The sequence below is a fragment of the Chinchilla lanigera genome, unplaced genomic scaffold (assembly GCF_000276665.1).
Source record: "Chinchilla lanigera isolate Chin_1 unplaced genomic scaffold, ChiLan1.0 scaffold00192, whole genome shotgun sequence".
Lineage (NCBI taxonomy): Eukaryota > Metazoa > Chordata > Mammalia > Rodentia > Chinchillidae > Chinchilla > Chinchilla lanigera.
The window spans coordinates 457,795-469,814 of NW_004955593.1; the positions used below are offsets into that span (position 1 = coordinate 457,795).

Below are 12,020 nucleotides of genomic sequence, written 5' to 3' on the forward strand. Positions count from 1 at the left end.
ATATATATATATATATATATATATATATATGTATATACACACACACGTATACATATATATATAATGGGAGAGAGAGAGATGGCATATTTGCTTTATCCATTTATCTGTTGATAGACACATAGGCTACTTACATAATTTAGCTGCTTTGAACTATGATGGTATAAAAATGGATGTGCATGTATCACTGAATTATGATGTCTTAAAATCTTTTGAGACCCAGAAAAGGGATACCTGAGTCAAATGGAATTTGTTTTTAGTTTCCTAAGGAATCTGATTTCCACAATTACTGTACTGGTTTACCTTCTCAGCAACAGTGTAGAAGGTTTCTTTTTCTCTATGACCTCCCTTGCATTTGTGTCTTTTGGAATTCTTGAAGATAGCAATTCCTACTGGGTTAAGAGGGACTCTCAGTGTTCCTTTGTTTTGCATTTCTCCAATAATCAAAGCTGCTCAGCATTTTTCATGTAGTATTGGCCATTTGCACTTCTTTCTATTGAGTGCATTTTACATTTTTTTTATTTTACGGTGATCTCTTTTGAGCTTTTTATACATTCTGGATATTAGTCCTCTGTCCCAGGAAAACCTAGAAAAAATTTTACCACTCTGTAGGTTTCCTCTTCACTTTATTGTTTGTTTCATTTGACATAGAGAAGCTTTTAAATTTGATATAATCCTATTTGTTGATTCTTGGTATTATTTACTATGTGATTGGGGTTCTGCTCAGAAAATCTTGTTGATGCTAATATTTTGAAGAATTTTATCTATTTTACTTTCCAGAAGATTAAGTGTTCTTGATTTTGTATCTAGGTTTTTGATCCATTTTGATTTTATTACAAAGCATTGTTAATTTCCTATCATCTTGTTTTGAAATTCTGTATCATTTTATTGTGTTTTTCATTCTCTTTAAAATGAATAAATAAAATAAATAAAATGTAAAAAAAAGGTAAGATATATGAACTTTGATCCATTTTTCTCATGGATGACTGGTTTTCCCAACACCATTTGTTAAAGAGGCTATCTTTTCTCCAGTGTGCTGTCTTTGGCACCTTTGTGAAAACTAGGATTACTGATGGTGTATGGGGTTGTTTCTGCATCTTCCAGTACCAGTCCGTTAAGATGTCTGATCTCAGTACCATGATGTTATTACTATTGACCCTTAATAGTATAGTTTGAAATACAGGATCATAATGCCTCTTGCTTTGCTTCTTTTGCTCAAGATTCCTTTAGCTATTCTGGGTATCTTCTATTTCCACATAAATTTGAGAATTTTTTTTTTAATTGTGTAAAAAAATTACATTAGCATTTTCCTTGTGGTTGCATTAAATCTATGTCATTTTCGGTAATGCCACTTTGACAATTTTGGTTTTCCTATCTAGGAGCAAGGGATGTTTCCATTTTCTAGCATCCTCTTCAATCTCTTTTTTATTGAGTATTATAATTTTAACAGAGCCCATTAATGTGCTGAATTAGTTTAATTTCTAGACATTTAAATTTTCTGAGGCAGCCACAAATGGGGTTGTTTTCCTGACTTCCTTTTTCAGTAGGTTCACTGACTTTATGCAGGAGTGCTTTTGATTTTTATGTATTGATTTTGTACCCTGCCACTTTGCTGATTTTGTGTATTAGTTCTAAGCGTCTTCTGATGGAATTTTTGGGGACATGTAATGAACAAGTCAAGTGTGAATAAGTATATTTTTACTTTTGCTTACTTATTCATATCCTTTTTATTTCTTTCTCTTTCTTTATTGCTTTGGCAAGTACTGTATTGAACAGGAGTGTTGAGAGTAGACATCCTTATCTTGTTCCACATTTTATAGGGAATGTTTTCACTTTTTCTATTTTTAGTATGCTCTTGGTAGTGAGATTGTCATAAACAACTTAAAAGTTTGAGGTAAGATTGATGAATTCCCACTTTCATCAAGGATTTTATCATGAATGGATGTTGGATTAAATCAAAGGCTGGTTCTGCATTTATTGAAATCATCATGTAAATTTATACTTCTGTTTATGTGGTATATTTTAATTATTGTGTACATATGGTGAAACATTCTTGAATCCCTAGGATGAAGCTGACCTTATCATGATGCACGATCTTTTTATTTTTTTATTTTTTGTGGTACTGGGGATTGAACTCAGAACCTTGTGCTTGCCAGGCAGGTGTTTATGCCAGTAAGGTATATCCCTAGCCCCTGCATGACCTTTTTAATGATTTGTTACATTCTCTTTGCAAGCATCTTGCTGAGAAATTTTACATCTATGTTCGTTAAGAAAATTAACCTATATTTTTCTTTTTTTTTTGGTTTTTCTCCGGTACCGGGAACTGAACTCACGACCTTGCGCTTGCGAGGCAGGCGCTTTGCCGCTGAGCTAAATCCCCAGCCCCAACCTATATTTTTCTTTATATATTGTGTCTTCGTCTGGTTTGGGTGTCAGAGTAATGCTAGCCTCAAGTAATGAATTTTGTAGTGTTCCCTCCCTTATAATTTCATAAAGACTTTGAGGAGTATTTGAGATACTTCTTCTGTGAAGTTCTGCTAAAATTTAGTGGTGAGTCTGTTTCTGTTTTTATTACTGCCTCAATTTTATTTATTGCTATTGTACTATTCAGAGTTTTTATACGTCCTTGGTTCTCTTTTGGTAATTTATATGTCTCTAAGACTTTATCCATCTCTTATAGAGGCCCAGTTTAATGAAATATAAACTTAGAAACAGTTTTAAACAATCCTGTGGATTGACATGGTATGTACTGTGATTTCAACTTTTTCACTTCTAATTGCATTGATATGACTCTTTTCCTTCTTTCTTGTGGCAAGTTTGGTTTTTCAGAGAACTTAGTCATTGATTCATTAACCCTTTGTAGTTTTTTAGTCCCAATTTCATTAATTTCTACTCTCACTTTTACAATTTTTTTCATTCTACATTTGTAAGATCTGGAGTACTCTTCTTTTTCTAAGACCTTAAGATGTGTCATTAGGTTATCTATTTGGGATTGCTTTGTCCTAGTCACTTTCTTGTTGCTGGGACCAAACACTCAATACCCACAATTTAAAGGAGGAGAGGTTTATTTTGAGTCACACTTCGGTCTGTGGTCAGCTGGCTCCAAGGCATGAACAGTATGGTGGAAGGGCCTGGGTGGAAGACAGCTATTTATCTTATGGCAACCTGAAAGTAGAGATTGAACGAAGGGGCAGAGTAGATACATTCTTCCAAGTTATACTCACTGTGACCCTCCTCCTAACAGCAAGTAATTTATATACCTGCCCTGATCCAATCACTTTTCAAAAGTCCAGCCTCTAAGTGTATGAGCCTTTTGTGGGACATTCTAGCTCTAAATGACAACATTCTGTCCCTGATCCCCAAAGGACTCATCGTCATCTCTTTATACCTTTAAGAGGCACCATAATCTTAACAATTCCAGCATTGCTGAAAGTCCAAAGTCTCCTCTGGGATTCAAAGTAATCTTTAAGCTGTGAGCCTCTGTAAAGCTCAAAAAAGAAAGTTAAACACTGCTAACACATTAGGGCATGGGGTAAACATCCTTATTCCAAAAGGGAGAAATAGGTGCATAGAAAGGAATGGGAAAGTAGGATCAAAGTAATAGTGAAACCAAGCAATGCAAACATTAAACTCTATAGTTCCACATATAGCATCTGGGGTGACTTGTGGTGAGATATGAGCTCCAAAAAGCTTGTGTGGCCTCAACCCTATGGCATTGTCACTTGAAGCCCTCATGTCCTCTCTTGGGGGTAAATGCATTCACTTCCTGAAACTTTCCTTAGCAGATGTTCCTTGTTTCTGTCATCTCTAAGTTCCTGGGTTCTCAGCTTTACTTTTAGCTTTATGCCACACCCTCTCAGGGGTACAGTCCCTTGCTTCTGAGGCCTTCTTCTAAAATCTAGGTGGAAGCCTTCCTGACCTTACAGTTCTTGCATTTTGCATGCCCATGAAACCAGTACCTCATGGATGGCACCAAAGTCTGTTGACAATTTGAGTAGTAATGGGGATCATGCCTACAGTGATCTCTGAATGCCTACAAGACTGAACACTGTGAAACACATCCTGGGGAATCAATTTCCTAGTGGCCCTTCCTGAACAGGGGATCCTGGAGCTCTCTCTTCAAATTAAAGCTTTATAATTTTGAACCTTTGAGCCTGCAGAAGGTAGATTCCTGAGATATCCATAAGCCATCTTTCCTATTGTTCCATAAAATAACATATCATTTGAAAGTGAAAAGATGGAAAGTCATACTTTATGCAATTTAAATTTAAAAGAAACTAGGACCAGCTATCCTATTTTAGTCCTTGGCTTCTTTTTAATGCTAAACTTGCAGTTACCATGCTATCCCTTGTCCCAGTTTTCCTGGCACTATCTTTCTGAATGAAACTGCAAAATTATCACATCTGATGCTGCTGATTATCCATGATTCTCCCTATAAATCTGGCTAAAGGGGAAAGTATTACCCATGCCACAGGCAGAATAACGAGCACCCTTGAAAATTCCTCTACCATGTTAGTCTGTCATTCTAAATCTCATTCTCTCACAAAGTCTAAGAGCATAGGTAAACTACAGACAAGCTTAATCCATGGCACCTTGTTTTATAAAGTTTGCTTTGCCAACCTTTGGTGCATATATGTAAATAATTTTTATCTCTCCCTGTTAAGTTGTTCATTTTACCAAGATGTAGTGACCTTTGTCTCTTTTGATTAGTTTTAGCTTGAACTCTACATTTTCTAAAAATAGGATGGCTGGTCCTCCTTCCTTTTAAATTTAAGTTGCATGGTGTATAACTTTCCATCTTTTCACTTTCAAATGATATGTTATTTTATGGATGAGGTCTGCCTCTTTCAGGTAACATGTTGAGGTTTGGTCTTGATTTAAACTGCCAGTCATTCTTTTGATTGTGGAGTTACAGCCATTTACTTTGAGTACTATTATGGAAAGCTATTTACTGAATCCTGTCGTTGAACCATTTACTTATGCATACAAAATTTATTTTTTTGGTGGTCATCTCTTATGGTTTTCTTTTTTAAAAACAATTCTCATTATTCAAACATTACTTTTTTAAAATTTTTATTTTAAAGGAAATAGTACAAAAAAAGAACAATAACAAAATACAAACAAAACAAGGACATTAAAAATGATACAGGGTTTCAAACCAAATGATAGGGATTAACAGTGGTTGTTATATTACATATTGTTATCTTCAATGAAGTTGCTCAGATTACCAGATGTAAGAATAGAAAACTGATCAAATCATTAAAGGGAATAAGAAAATAATAATTTAAAAGAGCATTAGAGACAATACATAGTTTCACTAGACAGGATTGTAGGCATTCACCAATGGTTGTTATACTGCAAATTGTTGTCATCACATAAGTTGCTCAGATTATCAGATATAAACATGCAAAATTGGTCAAAATATTAAAAAAAACCTTTTAATCATTAACTGTTCCCCTTAACAAACTATCAGACACTGGCAGTACAGTTATGCCACCGATGCATATATATATTTGTTTAACTATTTTTCCAGTCTGATTTATTCCTTTCTTTTGGTGGGTTGATGATGTTGGTGTCAGTCTCTCTCTGTAGGATTCCTTTAAGTGTTTGGTGCAGTGCTGGTTTCTTGCTCATGCATTTCTTTAGGTTCTCTTTGCTCCCAAAGTTCCTGATCTATCTTTTCTGAGGGATAAGCTTTCAGGAAATAATAATCTCATTTGGTGTTTTTTTTCTTTTAGGCCTTTATATACTTCACTCCATGTTCTCCTGGCCTTTGAGGTTTGTGTTGAGAAATCAACTGTTGTGCTGATATACTTGCCTTTGTAAATTCTTGATATTTTTTTTCTAACAGCTTTTAATATTCTCTCTCTGATCTGAATACCTGAGATTTTTTTCCTTGGATTTTTACCTTGCACAGTTTCTTTTCTGATTGATCATTGCTATTTAGGGTATACTATATGGTTCATTTACCTGGATATTGAATTCTTTCCCTAGACTTGGAAAATGAGAAAATGTTCTGCTGTGATTTTATGAGTATATTTTATACCTTTGATGTCCTATTCTAGTCTTACCCCAACTCACATCATTCATTTTTTCTTTTTTATTCATCTAGCAGATGTTGAATCCAGCTACCATGTTTTCTTGCGTGTTTGTTTGTTTTGTTTTGTTGAGGATAATACTGAGTACATTGTCCACTACGTCAACCTTGTCTTCAAATTCTTACAATTTCCCTTCAGACTGATCACTTTTGTTGCTTATAGTTATAGTTCAATTTTTCATATGCTGGATTTCTCTTTGATTCCTTTTCATAATATCTAATTCTTTATATAAGTAGTCAATCATACTTTGTATTCTTGAATTCAGTCTACTTTTTGATTGGGTCTTTTTAAGCATGTTAAACATTTTATTAATTGCATTCATTGTGTTTATTTTTATGGTTAGTAAGCTCAATGAACATCTTATGAATTTGCTTATTAATTTCCTTTTGAAGGTCTTCAATCATTTTAACAATTTTGTTTTTGAGCTCTTTGCCTAAAACTTCATCTCCTTCAGTACCTGTAAGATCAGTATTTGGGACATTAAAAGTTTTTGGAGGCATCTTGTTCCTCTGTTTTCTCATTTTTAAACTGTATTTGTGTTGAGCAGTGAAGATCAGAGTAGGAAAAGTCTCTGTTAGAACTGTGGAGATTTCTTCCGTTAGTGTATATCTCCCTGTTATGCGACCTTGGTTTTAGTTACGTTTTGGCCATTATGCATCTATTCAGCCTACTCAGTGCAATAATGTGAGTCCTGGTCACTGTGTTGCAAGTAGAAAACAGCTAGACATTGTATCAACATCTATGCAACCAACTGTATGTCAGTCATACACTTTCAAACTTATTTTAACAATTTTGCAGTTTTTTTTTTTTAATAACCCAGAAAATAGCATAATAGTACTGATGACAAGTAGGCTGGGGTGTAGAGGATGAAGGAAGGAGAAATGAAGAGGAAAAGGAAGAAAATAGTTCAGAAAGAAGGGAAGAAGAAACAATATCAAGCAGTAAATGAAAGGCAGGGAAATCAGTTGGTGATATTATTTTTATTTCTGAAAAAGATGCGGGGGTGAGTTGGTTTAAGCAATTATTTGCAGGAGTGAGGAAAAGAAGAAGAGAGGGATACATATGATTAGATATTTGGGTACATTTCAAGAAGATTGTAGCCAATTAATATCCTGGCAGAGAATTGTGTTGGAATCCTCCATACATAATATTTAGTGAGAATTAATTTGACATGACCATAAAAGATAGTATCTAAATTCAAAAACAAAGTAATTGTTATTCTAATTTTGCATATATAAACACTCTCTAGCACACACATATATTTATTTCTGTATGTATATTTATATACACGTGTATACATACTCCCATTATATAGATCGTTTCTTCACTCTAGTTTTTGTTTCTTCTGAAGTGTAGAAGATTTTTAATCTGTTACAATCCCATGTGTTGATTTTTGGTGTTACTTCTTACGCAGTTGAGTTTTTCTTTAGAAAACCGTTGCTTGTGTCTATGTGAAGAAATGTACCTTTTTAATCTGGTCTTTCTTTAACTGAAATAACTGTTAAAACTATTGTGATTCTAATTATATTTGATGAATTATGGAAAAAGTAAAAGAAGGGTATTTTATGGACATTTAAGTTTTGTTGCACTAAATTGAAAATAATTCTTTTTAAACTTTATTTCAGTGTCCTTTTGGTGGAATCTACAACATTTATCCATTTGCCATCACAAGTAACTGGACGGAGTAAACATTTGCATGAAGTGTAAATATATGTTTTATACTTGTACATTTCTAAGGAAAAGCTCTAAGAAATGAGTGCTCAGGAAACTTCTCATATATACAGTTGTACAGTAGTTTCCACTCATTCACAAAATTTAATTTACCTTATTTATACACTTATTTATATATATGGTCAGATATTTCTAGCTTTGTGGGCATGAAGAATACATAAATATGTCTAAAAATACATATACACTGAATTAAATGCAATAGATTGCTATTATTAGTAATGATTATGTACTGTAAAGTTGCCATAGCCATTCAATGTGTATAGTGAAACAATTGTCATTACTCAAACATTACTCTTAGATAAGTAGGTAGTCAAAATTCCTACAGAGGGGCTGGGGACTTAGCTCAGCGGCACAGAGCCTGCCTGGCAAGCGCAAGGTTGTGAGTTTGATTCCCGGTACCAGCAAAAAAACAAAAAAAAAAACCCAAAAAACAACAACAAAAAAATCCTACAGAAAACCCATCATGGTAGGTGCTACATTTTTGTATTACTAAAAAGAAAATGAAAACCAAGAGTGTTAAATGACTTCTCTGAGGCCTGCCCACTCATTGGTTCCAAAGAAAGAATTCAAACTCTCTTCGCCTGTTCAGAGTTTGAGCTGTGAACTGGAGCAGTCAGTGCCTAGAATTTGTCATCACTCTGCCTGCATCATTGAGTGTCCAAGTATCGTGAGTCTTGGTTTTAAGGTTACAAATAACTTTGAATGATTTTGAAAACAGAATTCATGGACAGTGAAGATCATTTTAGCTTAACCTTATTCCACCCACTTTATGAGGTATGCACTTAGTTTAGAAAGATATTTTAATTTCTGAATAAAGAAGCAGAATTTTAGCAATTTATACTGTTTTGTGTTTATAGAATTGCTACTTAAAGTGATGTATAATTAAAAATAATGTTAACAGGGTGGCTGTGGTAGTTCATAGGAAGCTGAGTCAGGAAAATCAGAAGTGCAAGGCTAGCCTGGGCTACATAATGAGTTCAAGGACAGCCTTGACTGCACAGTAAGATCTTGTGTCAGAAAAAAAGTAAACAAGAACAATGTTTAATAAAGGAAAAGACCGAGAGAAAATAATATAGGTCATTATTAATGAAGTGCATGCATACATTAACTATAACTATTATGGTTTTAGTACGCTTTGTTCCTGTTTTAAATCTTTGTTATGTTTGACAGTATCAATGTCATCTTTTATATTCAAAAATGTCAAGAGACAAGAATTTGGCAATTTTGATAATATAGTAATTCCCAGTGTTAAAGTCATCCCAAATCACTAAATTTAAATAAACATATTTTATTAAATAAATATATTTTCATAAGTAGATTTTCTATAAACATTTTATTTGAACACCATGTAATGAAATTTAAATGGATATAAGATTTAATTTAAATAAGTGTATTTGACGATAGTAAGTCCAATTTTTTCCAGGGCAAATTATTTTTAAGTCAGTACCCCTGGAAGAAAAAAAATACCTTTGGAAGATTATAAGGGTTGAGGTATAGATGTTTGATTACTTCAATAATTTTTCTGTGAGAAAAGTTGTTAAAAAGAAGCCAGTTTTTTTCATGACTTTTTTTTACTGAATACTGATTTCACGCTTAACTAGGACATTCAAAGCTTTGCATATATATTTTTAACTTTAGTGAACAATAAAAGATGAAATGACTGTGTTCAACACTACGTCAGCACTATAGATACCATAAAAGTAATAAGATTACAGGTATTTTAATTTCTTTAACATTTTAGATTCTTGCTTCTTCTTTATTAAATGGCTGCTATGTGTTCATAGATTTTGTATAAAGGTCCTTAAAAAATTTCTTCGTATTAGTTGTGAAAAACTTATAGCATATGTTAAACTTCAGTCAGATCTCAAATCAGTTTAGGTGTCTATGGCCCTACATAAATCAAATAAATCAAATTAGTTTGGTAGCAAAATTAAGTGTATTTTTACCATTTGAAATTTAATATGGAATTCTGTATTTCAGACGTTAGCAAAATTTTCCTTTATATAATATTCTGTAGTGGGTTTGACTGAATTCAAAGATGTAGAATTATTGCAGTCATGGACTGTAAGGAAACAGTAAGGCATTGTTTTTATGGTAAGCTTCCCAAGTCAAATAGAAAATAGACTGAAGAAATATAAAATGACATTTTAATTAGATAACCAAATCCAGCTAGAAGACTGAAATATCTATCCTCCATATATGCAAAACTAGAATTTAATTTTCTAAGAATGGAAACCTTGAGAGTACTAATCTAAAGTAATTACTAACACAACATAAGATATAGCTTAATAAGCGTATCTGCCACAGTCTCATGGTCTCCTCTGTTTTATTTATAATGCGATACACACTTAGTTCTTCTCTCAAGCCTTTCTCTTGGAAAAAGAAACAACAAACACTGAGCAAAGGTGAAGAAAAACTATGAAGATGTGGAGACACTGAGTGCTGAGTCAGGGAAACCATAAGCCCTCATAGAGCAAGTAGTCAGGCTCCTGCAGATGAACTCAATGAATTACTCAGAGACTTGACTTTAAAAGATTGCAGATTTTCTCCCCTATTCTCCTCTAAGGCTATCTAATTCCAAAGCAAGAGCAGTCTGTATAAATCACAAACCACCAAGTTTCTCAGTCAAAAGGACTGGCCAGTTTATGTACATTCTCGATTTGTCTTTTGGGGCCTGGCATGGACTGATTGCTCAGCATCAAATCTGTATGTTAAGATGAGGTAAAATAGTCTTAAATATACATAAAAGGCTATTTTCCTTAGAGATTTGCCAAGATTGATTAGAAGCAGTTAACTGTCACACTTCAGGGAAATTCATTAGAAGCATTTGGGTGTGGCTTCTTCCTCTGGGATCCTGACTATTTGCTGTGTGAAACTTCCAGGCTGCAGATTTCCTAGCAGGCAAGTCTCTGTTCATTTCCTCAAGTGTCAGCTAAAATACGCAGAGCTCTGAACATCAAATTCACCTTCTGGGCATTTCAAAAGAGGAAGCACAAGGGTCTCTATAGGGAAGTTTCTTTGAAATACCACAGAGCATCGGATATGTAGCCAAATCTTCATTAAATGACCAAATCTAGATGAAAGAAAGACCAAAACCTCCTTTCTCTACATGTACATCTAAACAAATTTAAGATTTTGTAGTGAGGAGGGAAGGCCAAATGGTTATTCGGGTAGAGAACAAAGTCTCTATGTGAGGAGACACAAAGTCACTTTTATGTCCACATAGCACAAAGTAGTTTAATATTTCATCAATATGTATTCATCAGCAAAATGAAAACGTTTCACATTTAAATATGCCTTAATAAAATAATTCTTAATGATGTTGCAAATCACATTTTCTTCTTTTCTTTTTTTCTTTTTTTTTTTTTGTTTTTGGTTTTTTCTGCTACCAGGAACCGAACTCACGACCTTGCGCTTGCCAGACAGGCGCTGGGCCTCTGAGCTAAATCCCCAGCCCCTGCAAATCACATTTTCTTAAAAGCTCTCCTTACTGTTTTTCTTGAACAGTTTTGTATGTATAAATAAAGCTTTAAGAAAACACATTTTAATCACAACAAGAATGAAAGTCTAGTGTATTACATATGATTTTTTAAAGACATAATCTTCCATAAAACCCTTCTCTGCTTTCAAAGTTTAATCAAGAGAATAATAGAAGAGAACAAGAGATGGTTTAACAAATCTCCATAAACTGAATTTAAGAGGTGTTTTACATATGTTCAGATGTGTTCTTCTCAGGCAGAGGATTTTCCACCAATACTGACATTTGCGAGAATATGTAACTCATTTGGCAATGGCATGTGAAGTGTTACATGTTGTTTCCAAGAACCAGTGAGAAATTTTTTGTTATCTTTTCCTACTACAGCTATAATAGAAATACATATAGAAACAGAGAATTCTTAAGCAAGGGTTTCTGAATACACCCCCATGTAAGATGGACGTGTAGTGTGAGCAAGAAATAAACTTGCGCTAATTCACTAATGGTGGGGGGCTGTTTCTCACTTCGATATGACCTGCTCTATATTAACTGATACTCCTCCTCAGAATCCCTTCAACTAGTATCTCCACAAATAGTAATGCTTTTCTTTGTAAATGATTTGTCAAATGCTACAGTTACCTTTCAATTGATACAAAAACGATGACCTTCCCTACTAAAATAAGAATGCCTCTCTATATAAGCCATATATATATATATAT

The 12,020-nt window shown here is 33.8% G+C and overlaps 1 protein-coding gene across 1 annotated transcript in view; it reads left to right on the top strand.

Annotated features, from left to right (window-relative positions):
• The window catches only part of LOC102019004, a gene marked incomplete in the record, with an annotated part of 405,168 nt that overhangs the window by 190,546 nt on the left and 202,602 nt on the right, over nucleotides 1-12,020 (top strand). Inside the window, 2 exon segments of the mRNA XM_005414632.2 lie at nucleotides 5,736-5,775; nucleotides 7,721-7,798. Coding sequence (XP_005414689.2) covers nucleotides 5,736-5,775; nucleotides 7,721-7,798 — 118 coding nt within the window.